Here is a 25,596-nt window from a genome sequence, read left to right as displayed (position 1 = left end):
TTAAAAAAAAAAGTCAAGAATTTTTATATGCTAAGTAATTCAGTATAGTTGAATCATACTAAAAAATTTTTACATTACAATTGTCAAGATTTTTCTATTCAAAACACGTACTATTGTTGAACTCTAGAGGGAGCCAGAAGCCTTTCCTGTAGAGAACAAGAGGTTGAAAGGCAGTCCTGGAGAAGAGTAGCAAAGCCCGGGCGGGGAGCACTGAGTGGGATGAATGAGCTCTCCAGGACCAGGCTTTGCTCAGCTTTCTCTGACCCAGGCTCTTCACTAAATCCTAAGACATTTGCTAAATGTTTACTAAATTCCACCACAGATACTCTAATGCTGACTATTATGCCCTTAATGTGATCTGGAGGAAGCTCACAAAGTTTTCAACTACTTTCAAATTTTCCTAAGCATATGAAAGCATTCCTCTATCCACTGTTTACCTACAGCTAAATTACATTCATGTTCCTTTCTGATATATCCTAAATAATCACAATAACTAATCGTTAGCCTGATTAATTCAAAATTAAAGTGTTGGTGGTTCATTTAAAGAGTTAGACTTTGGGATTCAAGCGACAGATACTTGCTTAACTCTGCGGCCTTAGATAAAACACTTATTCTCTGTGAACCTCAGTTTACTCCCTGCAACTGAGGATGATAATAATACCAACCTTATACAGCTGCTTAAAGATCCAAAAAGAGTACAGTGCCCGGAATAGAATAAAGGCTTAATTATCACTTCAAAGCCAATATTTATTGAATTTTAAATGTATATATATACCAGGTACATATTGTAATATACTAATTATAATTACATAGTTATGCTGGATTAATATACAACAAACACACTCCATTATCTCTATTCTTACACAACTACTCCATGGGGTAAGCATTATTATCCCCATTTAGCAGATGAAGACACAGAAGGATGGAGGGCTTAAATAACTTGCTGAAGCACACAGCTGGGAAGTGGGAGAAGGTGGGACACAAGCCCAGTTAACCTGGCTCCAGAAGCCGTGTACTTAACCACTATGGCATACTGTTTCTCATTAAGGGTTAGTAAGTATGAGATGTGGTTACTATTATTGTCTTTACTTTTATTACCTACATAGATGTTTATAATAAAATCACATACAAACCCACCGGTCAATATATAAACCAAATACAAATGTATCTGAAACATAAATTCTTTTGAATCACTAGGGTAGTAATTTCAGCGAATTCATATGGGTAGATAATCCTATCTACCAAAATTACACTACATCTTCATAAAAAGATTCAACCCATCTAGGTGGATTTGTTCTTAGTTTCCTAGAACTAAACCTCCAGGAAAAAGTTAAGAATCCAAATTTTAACAGAACATTTTAGAAAAAGAACACAACCAGGATAAAAGCACTCCACATCCTTCTCAACTATTCATCATCTGGAAAAAAATTTTCAAATATCTAGAATGATTATTGGGAAATAAGTTTTTTAAGAAAAAGACAGTCTCTTCAACAAATGATGTTGGAGAAATTGGACAGTCACATGCAGAAGAAAGAAACTGGACCATTCTTTTACACCACACATAAAAATAAACTCAAAATGGATGAAAGACCTAAATGTGAGACAGGAATCCATTAAAATTCTAGAGGAGAACACAGGTACCTCTTTGACATCAGCCACAGCAACTTCTTGCTAGACACGTCTCCAAAGACAAGAGAAACAAAAGCAAAAATGAACTATTGGGACCTCATCAAAATAAAAAGCTTTTGCACAGCAAAGGAAACAGTCAACAAAATTATCTTATCAGATAAAGGGCTAGTATCTAAGATCTATAAAGAACTCATCAAACTCAACACCCAAAAAAACCCAAAAAATCCAGTCAAGAAATGGGCAGATTAGATGAATGGATAAAAAAAGATGTGATACACACACACACGGAACATTACTCAGCCATCAAAAAGAATGAGATCTTGCCATTTGCAATGAAAACGGATGGAACTAGAAGGTATTATGCCAAGCAAAATAAGTCAGTCAGAGAAAAACAAATACCATATGATTTAGCTCATATGTGGAATTTAAGAAACAAAACAAATGAACATAGGGGAAGGGAAGGAAAAATAAAATAAGATAAAAATTGAGAGGGAGGCAAACCATAAGAGACGCCGAACTCTAGGAAACAAACTGAGCATTGCTGGAGGGGAGGTGGGTGTGGGAAAGGGATAATTGGGTGATGGGCATTAAGGAGGACACTTGATATAGCAAGCACTGGGTATTATATGCAACTGATTAATCACTAAATTCTACCTCTGAAACTAATTTTAAAAAAAGGCTTCCATTAAATGAACTTCGACACTAAGAAGTAGTAGTTACTAGGCAAGTAAGGATATAAAATGACTTAAAACAATCTAGGAATTCACATATAAGTAAAACCTGCTTGTAATATTTTAATGCTGAGGCCTGAAATAAATGTCCACATCTGTAATGTTCCCCTACTTTCTTACTTATTCATATCTCAGCCCCTTAAAAAGCTGGTAAACTGAAACTCCACTGACATGTTTTCATCGAAGTGCCTTTTTCTAGATTATATGAAGGACTCAGTGCATGTGTTCAAAACCATCATTAGAAAGCCATCAACACGCTCCCATCAAAATGGCTAAGGTACAGGCACCTGGTACTTTCCAGGCACTTTCCATGCCTTCAATCCTCTGCAAATGCTGTTTTCTCTCCTTAGAAAGTCACTTGAAGAAATACTTATTCTTCAAAATTCAGGTCAAATGAAACTGTCTCTAAGTAGGAAAGCTGCCCCTGGTGTCCTTACTCACCAACAGCCCCTTATCCAATACCCAGCACAAAACCTAGCACACAGATGGGGAGCAGTAAGCCCATGTTCACTGGAGTAACTGTATTCCATTATTTGTTTAAATATCCTATAGGAAGCTTCAGAGTCAATTTCTTATAACTCCAGATACCCAGTGCAGGACCTGAAACTCACTGAAGGTTTGCTAAATAAATGAATTATCATTTTCTATTTTCATGATAGAAAATAAATATTTTCCATACATTCAATAACCATTTGTTATGGGGCAGGCATAGTGTTAGGGAGAGGAGATACAGAAATGATTAAGACATAGATCCTTCAGAAGCTCAGAATCTTGTGGGGAAGACAGACAAGAAAATCGATAATCCTAGTGCAGAGGAAAAGCAGTACTGTGATAGCAGTGCACCGAAGGTATTTTAAGGGCACAAAGGAAGCGCACCAAAAACGGGCACCTAACTCCTTCGTGTACAGAACAAGAGTCCCATGGACTAAACTTCTCTAATAATGTATGAAGTTCTTTAAAAAAAGTCTCTATAGAGATTGTCAGGAGGAAGAGTAGGTAGCACAACAAGAATTACACTTTTCAGAACAACATCAGTCACATATTTTTTTCATTTTAGCCTCCGGTCCTCATGAAAATTTGGCATACAAACTGAAAAAAGGAATTTTACAGGATATGTATGAAACAAAAATGTTGAGTCCTTGGCTGGGTTTACTGCAGACCAATGAAAGAACTGTTTGTTAAAATTTCAGCCAGCGAGACTGCCAAAAAAAAAGTTTCGAGACTCAAAAATACAAATAATCATGCCCTCAAGTATTGGCCATTTTATGAAGGTGAAGGACTGACATCTGGCTTTATTAAAAAAAAAAAAAAAAGACTACCTGTGATTAAAATTACCTTGAGGCTTACCCTATCATCATTATTCTATGTTAAAACTTTTGATATCAAAAGAAAAAGCATATAATCTAAAGACTGACAGAATTCACACCTTAAAGACTGTTATGTTTCTAACAGAAGATATTCATGTAACGAGAATCTGTAATAATTTTAAGTGAAGCCTTTCAACAGGAAACACTAACATATACGTTGTGCACATACATAAACATATATCTAAGTAACAATGAACCTAAGACTTGAAGTTGAAAAGTTTCACTATATAAAAGTGAGTTACCAAGACCCTGAACAGAAAGCATAAAATCTTTGAAGCCAGGAAGTATTTCTCACATTTGCTTCTATCACCCAAAGAGTTTAGCAAAATACACTTAGAAGACAGACACTAACATTTCATTAAGGTTGAATATGAAATTAAATTTAAAAAAAAAATGATGAGCTCTCAGATTCAGAAAATAACTCAATGGGTTTTCAATCTTTGAAATCTAATAATTTTTCTAATGCTATATCCAATAAACTACCACATTTTTTTAAAAAATGTTACTTTTGGAAGTTGTCGTGAAATGGCTACAAAATATTTGGTAATGATTTTTAACCAAAAAACTTTAGAGTAAGATGTGCAATTTTTTAATGGTGACTTTCATAGCTGTTGGCTAGAGGGAATGGTAAATCTAAAGTAACAAATGTCTTCTGAAAACAAGAAGTCAGGAATTTTTGAAAGCTGTCCCTATTAATAGACTGATTTCATTAGAAAAATCTGGAAAGAGCAAATGCACTTTTACAAGCAGCTAAAGTGTTTTTATGGAAAAGAGGTATTTACAAGCAGTTTATTAATAATATAAGCGGTTTAACAGCAAAATTCTTTCTATAATCCTCAGTTTATTACACACTAATCATTATGCTGCATACCAACTCCTATACAATTATATTTCCCACTGAAAGCAAATGATGGCAGTATAGCAGTCATGAGAGTACTGTGGCTTTTAGATATAGTAACCTGTAATTTACTGCATTTCACAGGATACTTCTGACAGTGAAGTGGAGCATTACTGATAATTTTACCATGACGACAGGCATAAGCCGGTGCTGGACTTGGCAAACCAGGAAGAACAGGCATCCTTATTTTGGAGGATGTCATTTTAATTAATAATACCATTGTGAGGTTCTTAAATTAGTGTTACAAATAAAATTTTACTAAAGAGGGAATAGACATTAACATTTCCTTACCAATATCAATATACTTGGGATCCAAAGGTGTGCCAATAGAATTACAAAGAACTAGGACAAACTGTGAACAAAAAACAAAGAGTATCAGAACTCCTGCTTCTTTACAATAAAGGAAACAATGCTTAAGGTATCATGCTTATCTCTTGAAAGTATCACAACTGGGAAATAACTGATAAAACTGTTAAGTGCAAAGAATATAATCTACAGCATTAAACATAAAGAAACATGTATTAAAATTAAACCAAGGCTAATTTCTTAATATAATGAACACTGTGGCTCTTAAGAGGCCACCTAAGAAACATTAAGTACACTGGCTACTTCTCATTGTTCACACTTCTAAAACTCCAGATCAGCTGTAACCGCAAAACTCATTTTCATCCTATGATCGGCTATGTAAGAACTAATTTAATTTGTTACCGTTGCACCAAATGTTCCCATCTCGTTCTCCTCCTTTGAAGCAATATAAAAATGACATGAGAAATTCAGAAAAAATCAGTTAACTCAGAAAAAAACATAATCCAATCTAGTGAAAAGTGACTTACAATGCCCACTAGTTAACACAAACATATTTACCAGTAATTGATATTAGGGAAAATAATCAAGTATAATGCACACTTTACACCATATTATTCTGAAGTGATCATTTCATTTCTCTTACTGTTAGTGACCTTTTCTATTATCTTGTGCTAAGAACACTGTTTTAGTTAGATGTTCTCCTGAAAAGAATAATGATTTCAAATAAACCAATTCTCCATGTACTATTTACATACAGCCTTTCTCTTTCTTTTTTCAGCTTCTCAAGTAAAACTTCTTTAATTTCATAAATACAAACTAAATGGATCTTTATGCACTGTTGGTGGGAACACAAACTGGCACAGCCACTGTGGAAAACAGTACGGCGGCTCCTCAAAACGTTAAAAATAGAACCAGCCCACGAGCCGGGAATCACACTACTGAATATTTACCCAAAAAATACAAAAACACGAAATCAAAGAGATACATGCACCCCTATGTTTACTGCAGCATTATTTACAATAGCTAAACTATGGAAACAGTCCAAGTCTCCATCAAAACATGAATGGATAAAGATGTGGTGTATAGATATATACAATGGACTATTATTCAGCCATAAAAAAGAATAAAATCCTGCCATTTGCAACAACATGGATGGAGCTATAGAGTATAATGCTAAGCAACATAAGTCAGAGAAAAACAAATACCATATATCTCACTCATATGTGGAATTTAAGAAACAAAACAAATGAGCAAAGAAAAAAAGAGAGAGAGAGAAACCAAGAAACAGAGTCTTAACTATAGAAAACAAACTAATGGCTACCAGAGGGGTGGCAGGGTGGGGAGATGGGTGAAATAGGTGAAAGGGATTAAGAGTATACTTATCATAACGAGCATGGAGTCATGTATAGAATTGTTGAATCACTATATTGTACACCTGAAACTAACATAACACTGTATGTTAATAACACTGAAATTTAAGTTCAAAATTTAGGGCACCTGGGTGGCTCAGTCAGTTGAGCATCTGACTCTTGAATTCAGCTCAGCTCCTGATCTCAGGATCCTGAGGTTAAGCCCTGCATCAGGCCCCATGCTGAGAGCAGAGTCCGCTTGAGATTCTCTCCTTCTCCCGCTGCCCCTCCCCCCCTTCACATGCAGGCACACAGGCTTCTCTTTATCTCTAAAAATAAATAAAATCTTTAAAAAAATAAATAAAATTAAAAATTTAACAAAAAATAGAAAATGTTTAAAAAAATTTGTAAAGGAACTAAATGACAAAAGTTATACTGAAATATAATTTACTCTTCCACTACTTAAACTAAGCTGATTTACTGCCACAAAAGACCACAAATAACTTGCATTTTTTAATCCACACATAATCCACATGCTCAAGGTTAAAGAATGAAGTAGCTCCATAACACTTCTTATTAAAAGTAGAAGTTCCCCCAACTTCCCCTTTTCTGCTCCCTGAAGTAACAACTTTCAGCTCCTTTAACTCATTCTTTTGATATTTACCTCCACAACCTAAGTAATGTGTTTATGATGCTACTTCTTGTTTTGTTCTGTTTCGATCTGGGACATTCTCTACTGACTTCCCACTATCACAGATAGGTATGTAACTCTCTTTCAGCAACCCCCCCAGCCTCCCGCACGGGGCACACTCCTATCCCTCCAGCTTCCCATTTACCATTTTGTTAGATCAGTATTTTACGGGTTAATACGGTCATTACACTCCAAATAAAAGGCTTTTTTAAATTAAAAATCCATTTAATTAAAAAATTCATTTAAAAAACATCATTTTGGGGGCGCCTGGGTAGCGCAGTTGTTAGGCGGCTGCCTTCGGCTCAGGGCGTGATCTCGGCGTTCTGGGATGGAGTCCCACATCGGGCTCCTCCGCTGGGAGCCTGCTTCTTCCTCTCCCACTCCCCCTGCTTGTGTTCCCTCTCTCACTGGCTGTCTCTCTGTCACATAAATAAATAAAATCTTAAAAAAAAAAAACATCATTTTGACTATGTGTTATTCACAGCTGAGTTGTATGTCATGATTTATTCTCCTTTCAAGTGCATTTTGCTTTCCCTGTGGTTGGTAGTTGTCTCTATTTTTTCTCTTTGCTACTTTCTTTGTATTCATTACTAACTCAAGTCCCCAGTTACCTCCCAGGTATGTATGTGTCCTCTCAAGCGTTCAACCACATTAAGTGTTCTATTAATTTCATCTTTAATTTCCTCTGGAACCATGTGACCAGCTGACATCTGATGACACCCTAGGCATGCCACACACTGTCAGCTGGTACCACCCTTCACCACTGCTGTTGGGTTATCTAGTTTCTTCCTCTTTCTCGGTCTAGTCCTCATTTTGGTTGGCCATATCCTGAAGTAACTAAGAAAAGAAAGCTTGGAAGGTAAATTTTTGGTGATCTTGTACATCTAAAAATGTCTTTCTCCTATCTTCATTTTATTTCGTTTTTTTTACACAACACAGAAAGCTTTATTCATCCACACCATTCCAGAAAAAGGCAGGCTCACTTTAGTACACTGTCGTCTTGGGCTTCTGCCAGTTCTCTCTCAACTCATTTCTGTTCATCCTACTTCTTTTTCTCCTCAGCTGCTCTCCTCCTTTCCTCTTCTGCCTGAGGTTTCAGGTAACTTGAGCTTGGCTCCGTAGGCAATGCCAAGGAAAAAAGAGTAGTGGCCGAGCTTGAGCGGAGAGACCTGCACAGGCGATGCCATCTTGTCCAAAACCTTCATGCTGGCAGCACAATCTGTCTCCTACCTTCATTGTAATTCGTACTTTGCATAACATATAGAATTCAAGATGGGAAGTCATTTTCCCTCAAAATTTCAAAAGCAATTCTCCAAAGTATTGCTGTTGACAAGTTGAATGCCATGATGATACCTGACCCTATGAAGTCTGTTTTTCTGAGAGCTTATAGGATCTTTCTGTCCCCAGTGTTCTGAAATTTTACAATGATGTGCCTTGACGTAGAAATATTTTCATTCACTGAGCTAGGCACTTTCAATCGAGAAATTCAAGGGAAATTTTCTTGAATATTTTCTTCAGAATTACTCTCCTCCACTTTGCTTGTTCACTGAACTTCCAGGGCTGGTCCTCTGATTTTCTTATCTGTTCACTCCTGTTTTCCATTTCCTTGTCTTTTTGTTCGACTTTACAGGATTTTCCTTCATTTTATCTTCTAACTCCTCTGCCAAATTTTCCATTGCCCTTATCATATTTGTAATTTCCAAAAACTTCCTTTTCTATAGCATCCCTTCCTTCTTTTATGGATGTATCTCTTAACTCTAGGAAGAGAATTTGAAATGACTTTTCTGCATTGTTCTTCTCCCTGCATAGTCTCTGCTTCCTCCCAATTCTTTTCTCCTTGTGTTTATTTGTGTGTGTGTGTCTGCTAAATGAGATGCTTTTCTCAAATGTCTGACAATCCTTGTCTCTCTACTTCTATGTAAGAGTACAACACTAAAAAGCTATTTGGAATCTATTTATGACTCTGGTCTTCACAGTAAGGTGATAAAGCAGGGATCTTTCCTTGGGGACTCCCCATAGGAGCAAATTTAAGAGGTCTTTTCTCTTGAACTGGTCAGATTCTTCAGCAGGACTCTTTATATGCCTTTTTTTTTTCTCCTTCTTGCATAATCTCTACTACTTCCAAATTGTTTTTCCATTTGTTTCTTTCTCCTACCAGATACCATTAAGTCCTGTGTCTCTTCGGGATTCTACAGTGAAAACTGGTTACTTCTTTGCTTTCTCCATTGATGACTTAGGATTCAGCTTTCTTAGGTCTGCTAAGGTAATTACCACTAATCCACCTACTGTTTAACTTCCAAAACTATGTTGCCATTTCCTCTCCCTTTCTGGTCCCTATGGGCTTATGACTTTTTAAAAAATACCTTTACTGTTGTTTTAGTGAGTTTCAGGAAAGAACAAAGTCAAAGGTGGCTGTTCAAATGGCGACCTTAAACTAAAAGCTCTATACTTTTTAATGGGATAAAATAATGTATAACCCAGCCAGAGACAATGGTAATCCTTTTTTAAAAATGTATATGCTTCTGCAAATATTTAAATCGTTAGCATACTTTTTAAAAAGGCATTATTTACATTATTTATTTTATACTATGAGACATTGATTTTTAAAGCAATGTAATTCCAAATAAAAGTATTTCTCATCAAAGCTACCCAAAGTGTTACAATGGTCATCGTTACATAATTTCTCGAGCGTTTATACTAGACATCTGGATATTCATATTTTCTTGTGGAATTTTAACTTGGAAAAGGATTATGGTATTTTAAGTATATTTCAGAGACAAAAAGCTTCTGTACTGAACTGGTGAATATGAAATGCTAATGGATTAGCTGATTAGAAAAAAAAAATGGGGGACAGAGAACCAATGGAATCACATAATTTTCCAAAACAGAGGTCTAGACGGACATGACCAGTAGACCCAATACTTTGCTGTACCTACCAGTACAGAGGCCATGGTGGAGAAGGTAGAGGTTAACGCATCTTAGCTTTAACAAAGGAACACCCACCTGAGGATGATTTTCATCAGCTTTTGTAGCCAAAATGCAGAAATCTCCACAGGTAGTAATAGAAATGAGACTCTTCACATATTTAACATATTTCTCATTGTTTTTCGTGTCCCAAAAGATAACACAATACTCTGGACGATCAGGTCTGGTATATGCATAAACGACAGTATTTGAGCAATAACCCCACTAGGAAGAAAGGAAGGAGCAAAGAACAGGAGGGAAGAAGGGAGGGAGAGAGAGAAAAAGAACATTTAACATTGGAACAGAAAAATCTTATTATAAACTGTAGATATGTGGTTTTTTGGTGCTAAATATCTTCTTCAGGAATAGAAGACAGAAGGACTGAACATTCAGCTTCACACCTTTTCTCGTTAAAACAAAAAAATCTAAGAGTAATACAGTTATCAAACAAAGAATGTACTACAAAAATAAATTTAACTTTCTTTATTTTCATTTGTAAGATTTAAGCTTCAGAGGTAAAAATTTCAGATTTTTCTATAGTCATGTCCTGTAAGTCAGCTGCATGAGGGACAACAGGAAGAGTGATCCCATCAAAAGTTTAAATTCTGGGTCCCCAAGCCAAAATTCAAAAACAGATGCTTTGCCTTTTCTCCCCATCCACATTTTCTACATTTGTTTTTACCAGAGTAACACGTGCACATAGTTTAAAGTCAAATAATTCTATGTGGCTTATTTAAACCAAAAATAAAATGCAGACTCCACTGACCAATTTCCTCCCGGGGAAAGCCATTCACAACTCTGAGCTTTGACTTTTTCGTTATTTACCTCCATATCACATATGTATTAGATACGGGAACTTATAGAGCTTAACGGAACTTCTTTCTCTTGAGGTAACTCTCCCAATATATTCATATGTAATTTTTAATAGATCAGTATTTGGAGCTGATATTATTATTGACTGTGTTTACTATTCAAAACTAAGGCATATTTACTTTTTTATGCTATGATTACTTTTTAAAATAACCTTTTACTTTAAAATAATTTTAGATTAATACAAAAGTTACAAGGATGGGGCGCCTGGGTGGCTCAGTTGGTTAAGCGTCCAACTCTCGATTTCAGCTCAGGTCATGCTTCCAGAGTTGTGAGATTGAGCCCTCTGTCGGCTCTGCATTGGGGATGGAACCTGCTTAAGATTCTCTCTCTCCCTCTCCCTCTGTGTCCTCTTCCCCAGCTCATGCATGTTCTTTCTCCAAAAAAAAATTTTTTTTAAGTTACAAGGATAATACAGAGTTCCCTATACTCCTCTCCCTATTGTTCATAATCTTACACTACTGTGGTACGTTTGTCACAACTAAGAAACCAGCATTGATCCAGTCCTATTAGCTAAACTTCACACTTTATTTGGATGTCATCAGTTTTTCCTTAATGTCCTTTTTCTGTCCCAGAATCCTATTTGGGATGCATTATACTTAGTAGTCGTATCTCCTTAGACTCCCCTGGACTGTGGTGATTTCTCAGGTTTTCTTTATTTTTAACGACCTAGACAGTTGTAAGGCGTACTGGTCAGGTATTTTGCAGAATGCCCTTCAATTTGGGTTTGTCTGATGTTTTTCTCCTGCTCAGATTGGGATTATCAATTTTTAGGGAGACCATCACAGAAGCGAAGAGCTCTGCTCATGTGCCACGCCAGGTGGTACATGATATCTGTGTGACACCGCTGATGATGCTAGCCTTGATTGTCAGGACAAGGTGGTATCTGCTAGGTCTCTCCAGGGTAAAGTGACTTTCTGTTTTCCCCTTTCCATACCCTGCTCTTCAGAAGTGAGTCACTAAATGCAACTCACATTCAAGTTAGGGAAGCGGGAGACCAGAGGTGGTAGTATCTAAGTAATTCGAATATTTCTGTAAGGAAGACTTGTTTCTTCTCCTCCATTTATTTATTTAAATAATTTATTTTAGATCAGCTCTTGCTCTTGGACATTTATTTTATAATTTGGTTACAATCCAAAGTCACATCATTTATTTTGTTGCTCAAATTGTTCCAGTGTTGGCCATCAGGAGCTCTTCCAGGTTGGCTCCTTTGTCTCTTTGGTATGCCCCATCCTTTTGTGTCTTGAGCACTTCCTTACTTTCTGGCACTAGCAGAGATGCCAGGCTCATCCTCTATTTTTCCTACCCTAGTCCTAAAATCAGACAGTTCTCCAAGGTGCTTTGCTTTTTAAAAATGAAACAAGCTTTCCATAACAAATATTCTTAGTAGTTTACCAGCTTGATTAATCTCATACTCGCAAACTTGTTTTGGGTCAAATGTTAAATTTAAGATAAGATACTGATTAGTATTGTGGCGCCTGGGTGGCTCAGTCAGTTAAGGTTATGATCCCAGGGTCCTGGGATGGAGTCACGCTTTGGGCTCTCTGCTCAGCAGACAGCCTGCTCCTCCCTTTCCCACCCCTCCCCATTTGTCTCCCTCTCTCTCTAAGACATAAATAAAATCTTTTTAAAAAAATATTGATTAGTATTATGCTGCTTATTCTCATTTTCCCCTTCTGATCTATTCTCTGCCTTTCTTTACCCTGCTGTTCCCCTGGAGACTGGCTTCTATGAATTCCAACATGTGGGCTACCTTGCCTTCTGGCTTCCAGTTGGATCTGGCCAATAAGGCACCAGAAGGTAAAAAGATGGGCTGAAGTATCCCCTCCCCAAAACTGTTCTTACCCAGCCAACCAGCAGAGGCCGTGCTCCCGCAGGATAGCCCCTCTTGCATAGCCACAGCTCTAGTGGGTTCCGGGAACAATACTTTCTTATCTTACCTGCTGTTTCCGGGAACAATACTTTCTTATCTTGCTCGGAACAATACTTTCTTATCTTGCTCGCTGTTGCTAATCCCTGAATGCCTGCATTGTCATCCCCTACTGGACCCATTAGCCCTGCCCATACCTCTGAAATAAACCCTCCATCAATCCCTCTTCAATTATTCTTTTGAGTGTGCCATCTGTGTCCTGCTGAGACCCTGACTGTTAGGAGTATTTTATTATGTATAATATTCTAGAAAAGTTTTCAGGTTCTAAAGTCTTCACACTAAAAACATCTCCTTTCATCTGGTTTCTAAAATAAAGTGGCTGTGAACACGTGCAAGAAACATACATTATACTTTGAGCTGCAACAAAATTAGTTAATAAAAACAGCTTTTTTTTAACAACTGCTCACAATACACACCTTATAGTCAGGTCGAATGTTTGCAAAATATATAAAAGAATCAACAGCTAGGGCAATTTTCAGTCCTCCTCCTTCCCAAGATAGTGCAGACATCTGCTTTCCAGGAACCTTCAAAGTACCCAAATGCTGAAAAAATAATTATATTTAACCTGAAGTATCACAACTAAACAAAATATAAATTACCACCAATCACTTCATAGAGATCAAAGGTGTTATAAAAATTATTTTGTGAAAGGTTACCACTCACTTTAAAATCATTTTCCTTGAATTTCTATAATGAAAAACATACTTATTATAGGAGAAATTTACAAACAAAACCAAAAGAATTCAGTATCAAATTTCATCAAATCCAAGATGCTAGAGATCTAAATACGCATATTTATGTACAACTCAGGAAAGAACAAAACACATTGCTAATTAAAATAGGATAACTTTGATTACAAGATACACTCCAATCTTGGAGTTGTAAAAAATTCTGCTTCTTGGGGGCAGCTGGCTGGCTCAGTGGGTAGTTGTGGGTTCAAGCCCCATGTTGGGTGTAGAGATTACTTAAAAATAAAATCGTTTAAAAAAATTGTGCCTCTTGGAATGAATGAATGATTGTGGTAGGAAATGCAATCTTTTAAGTCTGGCCTCTCTTTCATCCTCCATAGCCAATCAGTCACCAAGTCCTATTGCTTTTATTTCCAGCTATTCTCCACTGCCCCTGCCTTCTTTACTGAATGAACTATAGTAATAGCTTAACTGCAATCTTTACCTTTTATCTCTTTTCTCTTTCCCAGCCTCTACCTCCCCAAATTCAATATTCATTCTACTGTCAAAACTACCTTTCTGGAACACAAATCCAATCATATCTTATCCTGCTTTAAAAAAAAAGTTTAATAATTTTTAAAAATCAATAGCTTCCCACCATCACTTTCTTTAGCAGAGTATACAATGCCTCTTCCCATCTGGCTCAAAACTATACTCTTTGGCTCAGTACCTCACTATTTAGCCATAATTCCTGTGCTCTCCCTCATGAGAGGGCTACTGTGCCTCCAAACCTTTGACCTGGATAATATCCCTTCTGCCTGAAATCTTCCTTTCCTCTCCCCGTGCCTCCCTGGCCTTACTCTCTCTTGTCCTCCTGGAGCATGCTCTCCATCCTCCAAGATGCAACTTTAATATTGTTTCCTGTCTTCTCCTTCCTTCTACAGGTCCAGAGAATTCAGAAAGTGAGCTACCAGAGAGGACTAACTTGATCATATTCACATTTATGTCCCTATCCCTCAATGGATTGCTTGGTAAACAGATACTCAACAAACATCTATTAAGTAAATAATGTATCATGCATTCAAATTAATGTCTTCATAAATGAAGACCTGCTAGCTACTTTTAATTACAACGATATCAAACCAACTTACAGTTTTCAATTTAACATAGCCCATTTTATGGCTAAATTAACAAGTGAATAAATTAATACAAAGACATTTTAATGTGGCCATAAAAAGAAAATATTATAAATCTATGCTTTTTTGACAGACCAAGAATTTTATCCCTTGTTCTTAAGCAGATATGTTCGAAAGTCAGGTTTAATGTATTTTTTTTTTAAAGATTTTATTTATTTATTCGACAGAGATAGAGACAGCCAGTGAGAGAGGGAACACAAGCAGGGGGAGTGGGAGAGGAAGAAGCAGGCTCATAACAGAGGAGCCTGATGTGGGGCTCGATCCCATAATGCCAGGATCACGCCCTGAGCCGAAGGCAGACGCTTAACCGCTATGCCACCCAGGCGCCCCAGAAAGTCAGGTTTAATGTATTAAGCTCCATTTTGCCAGGGAAACAGATGGGGGTAAAAATGTTTTAACCTCGAAGGGTCCACTCTATCTGTCCTGCTGCATGCATGAAACCAGGCTCTCACAGCAGCCCTCCTGGTAGTGAGGAGCCGCACTGAGAGAATAAGGTCATCTCGCAACTCTGCAGGCCAGCCAGGTGATGGCAGCAACAAGGAGAGAAAACCAACTTGTAGTAAGCATAGGCGTTTTCTCATTGTTACCTCCTGTAATTTTTACAACAGTGCCATGAGGTTTTGCCTTTATTTCAGAACATAAGTAAACTGAGTCTCGGCGCTGAAATAAGTTCTCCACCAAGTGAGACGACACTGTGGAAATGGAATTCAGAGCCAAAGCCAGGCTAAACTGACAAGTCACATATTCCATCATCCCCTTCCTTGGCTAAGACCACAGTATAAAAACCAGAAGACCCAAGCCTTCATAATCAAAAGCAAATTCTTCCCTAAAGTTTCCTTAAGTTTAAATCTTTAGATAACTTCCTTCCAAGTTACCGTCCCTATCCTAATAACATAGATCCAAAATAAGTCCCCTATATATTCACTCATTCAAAAAAACAAAAAAACAAAAAACTAAATGTCTAACACACCTTGAGGAACTATGCTAGATACTTGAATTACAACCATGCCAAACCAACCTACAGTTTTCAATTTAACACATAACACACTGTTTTGCAAGAGAAAATAGACCTTAGAATCCATGTTTTTTTACTTAAAAAAGGTTGAACTAACAAAAATAAGCAGATAAAATAATATAATGATAAATAAGCCAATGGTTGACAAAAATAACCAATAAAGAACATGAATTAAGAACGCATTCAGATTTTTAATAGTTAGGAACCTTGAGAACTATACTTTTGTTTTCCCTTGGCTTTTAACATATACTAGAAATATTATTAGCTGTCAATGTACAATCTATTCTCTACATCACATTCTACTGGATATTTTGAGATATTGATTCAAAAGCATGAGCTGATACCATTTCTTGCCCTCACAAAAATTACTAAAATGTATTTTAAAATATTAATATTAAAATATTAAAACAACTGGGGAAGGTTTTTATGTAACAAAAACATATTATTGAAGTCTATGGTGAATTTATAAAAACCAACAGGTACTAAATAGAGTCTAGAGACAGAAAATCAAACAGGTAAAAAGTTATTAAGCTTAGTTACTATAAGTTCTCTCCAGATTCTTTAAAATTCACAATATATTAATTCTCCTATTTGATATTTTCCACTACATCTTCAATAAAATTCTCCTTAAAAATTAAATTCATTAGGTGCACCTGGGTGGCTCGGTAGGTTAATTAAGCAACTGAGTTGGTTTCGGTTTTGGGTCATGGTCTCAGCGTCCTGAGATACAGCCCTGAGATACAGGCCTGCGTTGGGCTCTGTCTGCAGTCAGCCCAGGAGTCGGCTGATCCCTCTCCCTCCCCCTTTGCCCCTCCCTTTCTGCCTCTCTCTCTCTCTCTCAAATAAATAAATAAAATCTAAAAAAAAAAAAAATTAATACTACTGAGAAGGATAACACATGCATTTATGAAAACAATGCCTGTATTTTAATGTAGCATCACCTAAGATTAGTTATTAAGATAGATTTTCTTAAAATAGTTGGTTATTCCTCAACAAATTAAAACTGTTAGAAGTCTGAAGGAGGGAGGAGCACCTGGGTGGCCCAGTTGGTTAAGTGTCCAACTGGTAATTTCGGCTCAGGTCATGATCTCAAGCGTCCTGGGATCAAGCCCGGCATCAGGCTCCACACTCAAGGGAGTCTGTTTGGAATTCTCTCCCTCTCCCTCTGCCCCTCTGCCAACTTGCACTTTCTCTCTCAAATAAATAAATAAAACCTTAAAAAAAAAAAGTCTGAAGGATGAAGAGACAGATATGTGTGTTTAATATCTATGTACATTTAATATATCACATTAAAAATCCAAAATATTAATCTGAAACAAATAAATTATATTAAAAACAACTCAAAAACCAGCTAGGAAAAAAGATGTACATTGAGATCACAGAGAAAATATTCTAAATAACTACTGCATAATGATTTCTTAGGTGAAACAGCTCATTTCCTACATGTACAGAGTATAAACTAAATTCCACGATGAAATACAACTATCAAGACTTACAAGTGAGGATAGTATTCAAAGACAAGACGCCTGATATTCCATCATTTTTACTCAAAATGTCCCTTTTCAAAAATGTGACAAATTTATACCGCTTCCTCTGTTCTTTTTTCCCCAACCTTATTTACTACATAGGAAAGAAAAAAGACATTTACCTCACCAAATGGAGTGTAAAACTGCACAGTGTTTACATCTTTATCCTGAGTGACAATCTTCTGGGAGCCTGCCACAGCTAACACGCTGCCGATGTGGTTCCACTGGATACTCACCGCATACATGCCAGTGTCGATTAAAACAGGATCTAGTCAAAAAGGAAAAAAAATGAGGTTAACTGTGGTAAAATACTTAGCCTACAGAACTGTATAATCTTCAGAACGATTTTTAAATATTTTTTAAGTTCTCCACATTAAAAGAAGAAAGAAAGAAAGAAAAATTACATACTTTGGTCATTCTCATGTCTCATGATTTGGCACCTCCCATTGTCAAAACAAATGGCAAGGCAGGGGCAGTCTGGCTCCACGTAGCCTTCCGTGCCATGGTACCAATGAATTCCAGCAATACTGATTGCTCCAGTGACATTCACCAAGCAATTCAGTTTCATTTTCATCTAAACAGAACCAGTTAGGTTAATATATCATCTTTTAAAACAGGTCAGTATAGAATATTGTAGAAAGAACACTGAAAATGGGATTTAAAAATCTGATTCCAAATGCCAGTCCCACGGCTTACTGGTTTACCAACCCTAGGACAAACCACTTAAACTGAGTTTCAGTTTCTCCCTTTTGCAAAATGAGGTTAAAAAAAACTCAGAGAATTTATGAGACTAAATGACAAGAGGTATATGAAGGTACCTCATAGCAACGTGTCATGGGAAAGCTGGCTATTATCACTTCCACCAACAGGTAGATTTACACAATGTCCTCAGCCTCACGACAAACAAAACTGCCCCACACGTAAGATCAGAGATTGAACACAGCTAAATCTCACAAAGCCAGAGTTTTTCTTGAGATCGTGCTAGCTGAGCCTCTTTTATTTTGCCTTCTTCCAAGGAGCTGATTTTTGTCCCTTACTCTTTAAGTCTTCCATTCTTTTTACAAACAACCTTGAGTAGCTTGCTACAAAAATATCATTGGAAAAAAATATATATATCATTGGTATCTCATGTAAACTTAGGCTTCTGCTATTAGAAGACACAAAGATTAAACTGTACCTCTTCCAACTCATTATCCCTCGGCTTCAATACACTGAAATCTGGTCCCTCCCAGTTACCAAGAATTCTGAACTAAAAGCATAATTTACCTTGAAGCGACCCAGTTTTTTCAATTAAAAAATCTAAATGTTGGCAAAAAAACTGAAGACTTTCTTGATGACACAAACCAGCGTAAAAAATAAATGTGTATACATATACAAATGATATATAATCATATAAAATTATGTAATGAGTATATGAAAATATATACACTTACTATAAAATTCCCCTGATTATCATAAATGTGTATTTCTCCATTTGCCATTCCAAAAAGTAGGACTTTACTATCTGCAGACCACGCTACGTGGCATAACTGTATACCCTTCAAGTCTTTTCCCCAAATGCGATTCCCTAAAATAAAACATAATTATTTCATTAAAAGTTCAAGGTCATGATTCTCCAACAACTGTCCTAAAAATCTGTTTCCCTAAAGAGCTCTCACACTCTTCACAGCACCATGTGTTTGTTCAGCTTACGCAGTCAATAAATAGTTACTGAGCAGCTACTATGTGCCAAACACCCTATTAAACGTTTGAAATAGCAGCTGTTTCCAACTTTCTCCCTTCTCTTCAAAACTCTAATCTAGGGCCTTACTCCCAGTTAGCAGATGAATTCACCTTCAACTTTGGAAAAAAAATAAAAGCTTGCAAAAGAGAAATCTTTCATTCCCACTTTCAAACATTTAGGACAAAAGTGAATCCACAAGGACTCTTTCTGCTTTGCCCCCCAGTACAAAGGATGAGGAATATCCCCAACCAGATACCCATGTAGGGCAATCCCTCCACGTACTTTCTGGTCTAAGCCTTTTCTGGCTTTGCAAAGATCTCCTTCTACTGATTATTCATATTTTCTTTCTCTTTAAACTCTTTATCTCTAAGCCCTTTCTTACAAATATTTAAATGTACTCAGATCTATCCTTCGTCAAAACTACCACCTCAAATAAAAACAAACCAAAGAACAGCTCCCTCAACCCCAAGTTCCCTTCTAGCCACTACCCTGTTTCTACCATTCCTCTCCCAGCCAAGCTTCTTGGAAGAGTTTACACCTGCAGTCACCACTTCCTCACCTCCCTCTCAACCCTCAGCCCAACCCATTCTGGCTTCCACCCCATATGTCCACTGAAATGGCCTGCAGGAGGGCCCTAGTGGCCTGTTGCTAAGTCCACTGCAGGCTTTTCCTTAACCACCCTTCCCTTCTTTCTTGGTTTCTGCACAATTGTTTACTCCTTTATCTCCAACACTTATGTTGCAGGTTCTTACCCCACAGGTGGCCCATAGGTTTTTCATCTATTCCAATGGTTTAAATTCCCATCTACATGCTGGTGATTTCCAAAAGTATGACTCTAGCTCAGATACTTTGGAGCCACAGATGCATTCATGTAACTATGGTCTGACATATTTTACTTGGCTGTCCTACGGCAGGACAAAATCAACATGTCCGAAAACAAAATCTTCCCTCACAATCAGTCTTTCTCCCACAACCCCTATTTTTTTTTTAAGATTTTGTTTATTTGACACAGAGAGAGAGCCTGATGTGGGGCTCAATCCCAGGACCCTGGGATCATGACCCAAGACAAAGGCAGACGCTTACCCGACTAAGCCACCCAGGCGCCCCTCCCACATCTCTTATATTAATGGCATCGCCATCCATCCAGTTGTCAAAGCTAAAAACCTGGCTATTATTCTAGACACTTCCATTCCCTCATCCCCAAACTGATCAATAATGAGGCCCTACCTATTCTACCTCCTCAGTATCTCCAACATATGTCCACTTACTTCCAGCCTCTTTGTCACTACCCTGGTTCAGCTACCATCCACCATCACCTCTCACCTGAATTACCATAGTAATTCCCTAACTGGTACATCAGCCCCCTATCTTTCTTTCCTCCCTCCAGCCTTCATGTTGCACTCACAGAGATGCTTCCAAAGAACAAATGTGATCACCCCGCTCCCATTCTTAAAATCTTTCACTGGCTCCCCAGTGCCCTTAAAGTTAAATCCCAACTCCTTGTATAATTTACAATCTGCATAATCTGGCTTCTGCTAATGTCTCTAATTTCATCACATACAACTCTTCTCCTTTTAGTATTACACTATACTGACTCTCAAAAGTTTTTCAATACCCTAAACATGGCTAAGTTCAACCCCTGTGGACCTCCTCAAATGCTATTTCTTAGGCCTAGAACACTCTACAAACCAACCTTCTTGGTGCCTAATGCCTTAGCACATATCACTTCTTCCAGGATGCCTTCCCTGATTCCTCCAAGCCTGGGTAGATACTTCACTATATGTTGCTGTATTTTCCCTGTCTCAGCACTTACCACAAGGTACTATAATTACCTGATTACCTATCCATCTCTCCTGTTCTAGATCTGAAATATTTTTTGTCATACCTAGTGCCTAGAATTATAGCTGTGACTTTGTAAGATCTCAGAAACATTTATGGAATAAGTGAAGTTACACTAGAAAAAAACAAATGGAAAAATGAAAATCATTTTGAAATAAATTATTTCTCTATAAAGTTTCACAATAAAATGAAGGTACAGACTCTCAGAAGCCCCAGTGTTATCTATGAACTAAAATCTGAAAAACATAGGTTTTAAAGTCATGAAACACAAGTAACAATAACATGCTCAGCTCTATTAAAAAATGACCAGATGATCATTTCACAACATATAAAAATACCAAATCATTATGTAGTACATCTAAAACTAATGTTACACGTCAATAATATTCAATGGTTCAATTTTTTAAAAATAACCAGAGATTGTTATATCCCTATATACTTTTTGAAACTAGGATTTACATATTTATAATAGCCTAAACAAGTATAAAAATAAATTATAACTAGGCAGACATATTTAAAATAATCCTGAAAAATTAATTCACTTTTTTTTCAGTGCCACTATAGGATATTTTTTAAAAACAGATTTTTTACTTGAGTATACGTGAAAGTAAATGTTTCTTAGAGGCACTTAGCCGGCTCAGTCGGCAGAGCACACGACTCTTGATCACGGGATTGTAAGGTCAAGCCCCATAGTGGAGGGTTTACTTAAAAAAAATAAATAAAATCTTAAAAATAAATAAATGTTTCTTGAACATCATCAAATTGTATATCAACTGTTTTCTCTTTTTGTGTTTTTCTGTTAGAAATCTAACATATAATTAATTAAGCCTCTAAAGACAAAAACGCCAACCAAATCTTGATCTTAGTTCTGTGTGCAACAAAGCATTACCATCCACTGAACCAACTATCACAGCCCCATCTTCGTATACAATGCAGATCTTCTGTCCGTCGGCATTCCAGCTCATACTTCGAACCACTGACTTATTTCTATTATTGATCATCTCCTCGTACCAAGAGCCTATTCGCACAAATTAAAAAAAAAAAAATTACAAGTCAAAACTTTCACATAAGAGTTGAAAACATGCCATAAAACACACTGTGGGATAAGTAACTGCAAAATTTTCTACAATCTGAGACATTAAACTATAAAACCTTCAAATCCAACAAAAACAAAATAAAAATTAGCTGAGGCCTTGACCAAAACCACTTCAAAGATTATCACAGAAAACACAAAAAATGCCCATCTTTTCTTTCTTTCTTCCTTTCTGTCCATTAAAAAATAAAACTCTATTTGATTTTGACAAGCCAAAACAACTGATTTTTCTCAAAGCCTAAAACTTTAGAAAATAACCTAGGAAAAAACAAAATAACGACAATAATTTTATATGTATGCATAAACTCTCCAATGATTAATTATAAGCATATTCAATACAAGTACATTAGTAAAAACTCTAAGCCTGCTTGAAAAAAGTTTTCAACAGTTCAAATCACCTTAGTGATTTCCCGTCACTAATGCTGAATGACAAAAACATTCTTTCTTGTACACAGGGCTAGAGTGAGAGGTCTCAAAGTGTAACCAAATGTGAGGCAAATCACAAGGCTATTTTGTTTTGTTTTTATTTTTTTACTACATTTTAGTATCAGGAATTTTGGCCCACAGCCAAACAAATTATCACGTAATTTGAAATAACTGGTTGAGGAAGGCATTATCAGAGTCAGGACTGAGGCCCAGAGAATACCCATCTTGGAAAAAGACCGTTTACCCTAATCTCCTGTACTCTCATATTCTACTCCCTACACAGACATACACACACATACCTAAACTTTGAAAAACATAAATTCATGTATTAAGAATTTTTAAATGGTATACCCTGAATGTCTTCAAAACTACACACATGAACTAAGGTAGCCTTCTCATTTAAAGATGATGGCTACAGGCCCCAAGAGATCATGTATTAAGCGTTATTTTCTGGTAATAGTGAAGCGCCTAAATTAATCCTTTTCTTGCTCTCTCATAGGTAAAGGGTACAAATCATGAGCCAGTAGTCAGAGCTGAGATAAAATCTGCATCCATGAAAGAAAAGGAAGCTAAATGACTCAATAAAGGGAATGAATTATTGTCCCTGACTTCTTAATAAATGTTTTTACCCACTGGACTAACTCTAGCCACTGATCACACAGAAAATAATTCTTATGGGGCGGAGGGGAAGCTATGTCAAGTAGAAAACTATCCTGCTAAGGGCCTAAGATCATTTTGGAGATAACCAACAGCCACCTAGTTCACTTTCCTCATGCAAGGTCACAGTTCAAATAAAAAATAAAGTTAAAAGGAAAAGTAGGCAGCAATAAATCCAGAAATATTACCCCTGTGTGGTCAGGATGAACTCCTGCTGCTGGTTAAAAGGAGTCTATTTCAAATATGCTGTTTCCCCATTCAAATACTGTAACCCAGACTCCAATCTGTGAAAGGTTCCATAAGCTCTCCTAGCATACCTTTATATAACATCCAAACAATGATAAGCCCATTTTGATCACTAGTAGTCAACTTCTGATACTGTTCATTCCACGTTACAACTTGAACAGAACCTAAAAAAATTGTAAAACAATAGGAACTTAAAAAAGGTTACGATTTCAAGTTCGTATTTTTATAATAAACACAAACAGCATGTTCAAATCAATACGGTTCCTGTGCAACTAGCCAGTCTTTAATAAATCACTCAAAAATATTCATAGGATGTAGTCGCTATTGTCACTCATTTCTGGTGATACAATGTTCATGTTTGATACGTGTAATACTAATTTTCATGTTTGTTCATATTTCAGGCCAGCAAAGGCACCTAATCCGGGCACACGCAAGAGCTGCCATATATCTGATGACAGAAACAAATGTTAGTAAGATTTACCCAACGGGCCTGACTCCCAAGGATAATAACGCCCAAATGACATCATACTAAGTACTTGGATTTTTTTTTTTTAGGGGAAAGGGGGGTGTTTGTGGTTGATATATGCCCTAATTTCTCTTCTGCCCCCTCTTGTTTTCCATTCTATTAGTAACACACTCTTGAGCATATCTTAAACTTCTGGGATATATGAACAACTGAGTTTTTTTTAGTTGTGTTTTTTTTTAATCCCTACATACTTTAGTGTGTTTCCTAAGAAGACATTCTCTTTCACAACCATATTACAAATTAGTGAATTTAACACTGATACAATATTATTATCTAACCCCAGTTCACATTCAAATTTCATCAATTGTCCAAATAATACCCTTTATAGATACTTCTTTTTCTCGTTCCAAGATCCAATCTAGGATCACAGAATGCATTCAGTTGTCATGTCTCTTTAGTCTACTTTGATGTGGAACCACAGGGCAGATTCTAAAAAAGGATTATATCCTACCCACAGACAAATAACGGTATTTTTTAATATATAAAATAAGACTGACTTTGTTTTAGATTTACTAAAAATACTGTTTAATCCTGTAAAAGTTGTTGAAGGACTCTAGGCTCAATTAATTAATTATGGCTCAATAGAAATGATTACTTTAAATATTGCCATTATTAAAAATTATAACATTTCTGCATTAAGTAGATGGTTTCTAAATGCCTAAAGACTATTCAAATATGATTTTAAAAATTACATGACTCACCACTATGACCTTCGAGAGTCTGATTCATAGAAAGGTTACTAGGGGCTGCAAGACCCCTCAATTTTGCATCATCTAGGGAAAAAAAATATTAGAGCAAATACATTAAAGTAACAGATTATAAGACTTTGACATTTCTTGCTTATTTTAAAAGGAGTTCTTATTCCTAGATGATATTAGAAAGATTTTTTTAAGTTTGCCTCAGACCTACTATTCTTATGGTAGAAACATAGGACAATAATATGTACCCCCTTGTAAAGATACTATTCTGACAAAATAAAGCAAAATACATTTTTGAAAAACATTGTTTACCCATTATATTAAATATATTAGTAATTATTATTGCTACTTATTCCTTCCCAAAAGATCATAAATAGAAATATTTATGACAGACTGAAAACTCCAAAGCATAAAAGGGACCAGAAAGCAAAGACTTTGGAAATCAGTTTTTACTAGATTTTGCAGAATCTTTTATTCATTCATTCATTAACGTCTATATTGTGCCATGCACTATGGAAGCTTCTGAATATAAAATGATAGATGAAATAGTTAAGGCCTCTCCCCTCAGACAGTTGTAGTCTACTGAGGGGACAGATTTTAAACATACACTCATCCACCCCCATAAATATATATGCATATATGCAAAATTACAAATTGAGGAAGTAAAGCCATAATAAGAGATAGTAACAGAGGGAGATTAATTTAGATTGGAGGGAGGGAGAACCAGGGAAGGCTTTCTGAAGAAATTATATTTACGCTGAGACTAACTGGAGATGCCAAGCGAGGTGGGGAAAAGAGGGAAGGAGAGGGGAGTAGTCCAGACTCAGAAATAGCAAGTGCAAAGGCCCCGGGGCGTTGAAGTGTAGAGGCTTTGAATCCAAAATGGAATTTAGTTCAGCCCTTTATCTTACAGAAGACTGAACTAAAACCTAAAGATGTTCACCAACTTGCTGAAAGTCACTCAGTATGGCAGAGCTGAGATTCCAACTCCAACCCCCTCATCTAGATCTTCCATGTAGATTGGGGATTGTCGAGCTCGCCTTTCTAGAGCAACACTACGGATGTTAAAGGAAATGTGAAACTGTTTGCTATGGTTCCGGAGAACTAAAAAAAGAGAAAGCAAGCTGTAATCACATGAAACTTATTGACAAAAATGTTTTAAAATGTCTCATTTTCTGTTCTTGGAAACTAGGTGAATGATTATTAACACATCTGAGAAGCAGAAAGGATGATACAGGCCTGCAAACA

At 36.6% G+C, this 25,596-nt stretch overlaps 1 protein-coding gene and 1 pseudogene across 3 annotated transcripts in view; both read right to left on the bottom strand.

Moving 5' to 3' along the window:
- WDR35 (WD repeat domain 35) overlaps positions 1–25,596 on the bottom strand; it is a 54,533-nt gene that overhangs the window by 27,477 nt on the left and 1,460 nt on the right. For 2 of the 3 annotated variants that reach the window (XM_034659869.1, XM_019794964.2), the window contains exons 3-12: positions 24,352–24,423; positions 23,196–23,288; positions 21,592–21,720; positions 18,574–18,707; positions 17,549–17,714; positions 17,263–17,408; positions 13,152–13,277; positions 9,975–10,160; positions 5,334–5,366; positions 4,917–4,977 (exon numbers count right to left, since the gene is read on the bottom strand). In XM_034659869.1, the coding sequence (XP_034515760.1) occupies positions 4,917–4,977; positions 5,334–5,366; positions 9,975–10,160; positions 13,152–13,277; positions 17,263–17,408; positions 17,549–17,714; positions 18,574–18,707; positions 21,592–21,720; positions 23,196–23,288; positions 24,352–24,423 (1,146 nt within the window). The remainder of the gene's footprint in view (positions 1–4,916; positions 4,978–5,333; positions 5,367–9,974; positions 10,161–13,151; positions 13,278–17,262; positions 17,409–17,548; positions 17,715–18,573; positions 18,708–21,591; positions 21,721–23,195; positions 23,289–24,351; positions 24,424–25,596) is intronic. The other variant, XM_011219427.3, reaches the window with a different exon arrangement.
- On the bottom strand, positions 7,366–9,966 carry LOC109488964 (annotated as a pseudogene).

The sequence above is a fragment of the Ailuropoda melanoleuca genome, chromosome 4 (assembly GCF_002007445.2).
Source record: "Ailuropoda melanoleuca isolate Jingjing chromosome 4, ASM200744v2, whole genome shotgun sequence".
NCBI classification, from domain to species: Eukaryota; Metazoa; Chordata; class Mammalia; order Carnivora; family Ursidae; genus Ailuropoda; species Ailuropoda melanoleuca.
The sequence above is the reverse complement of the archived record's forward strand: the minus strand, read 5'-3'. Positions and strand labels throughout refer to the sequence as shown.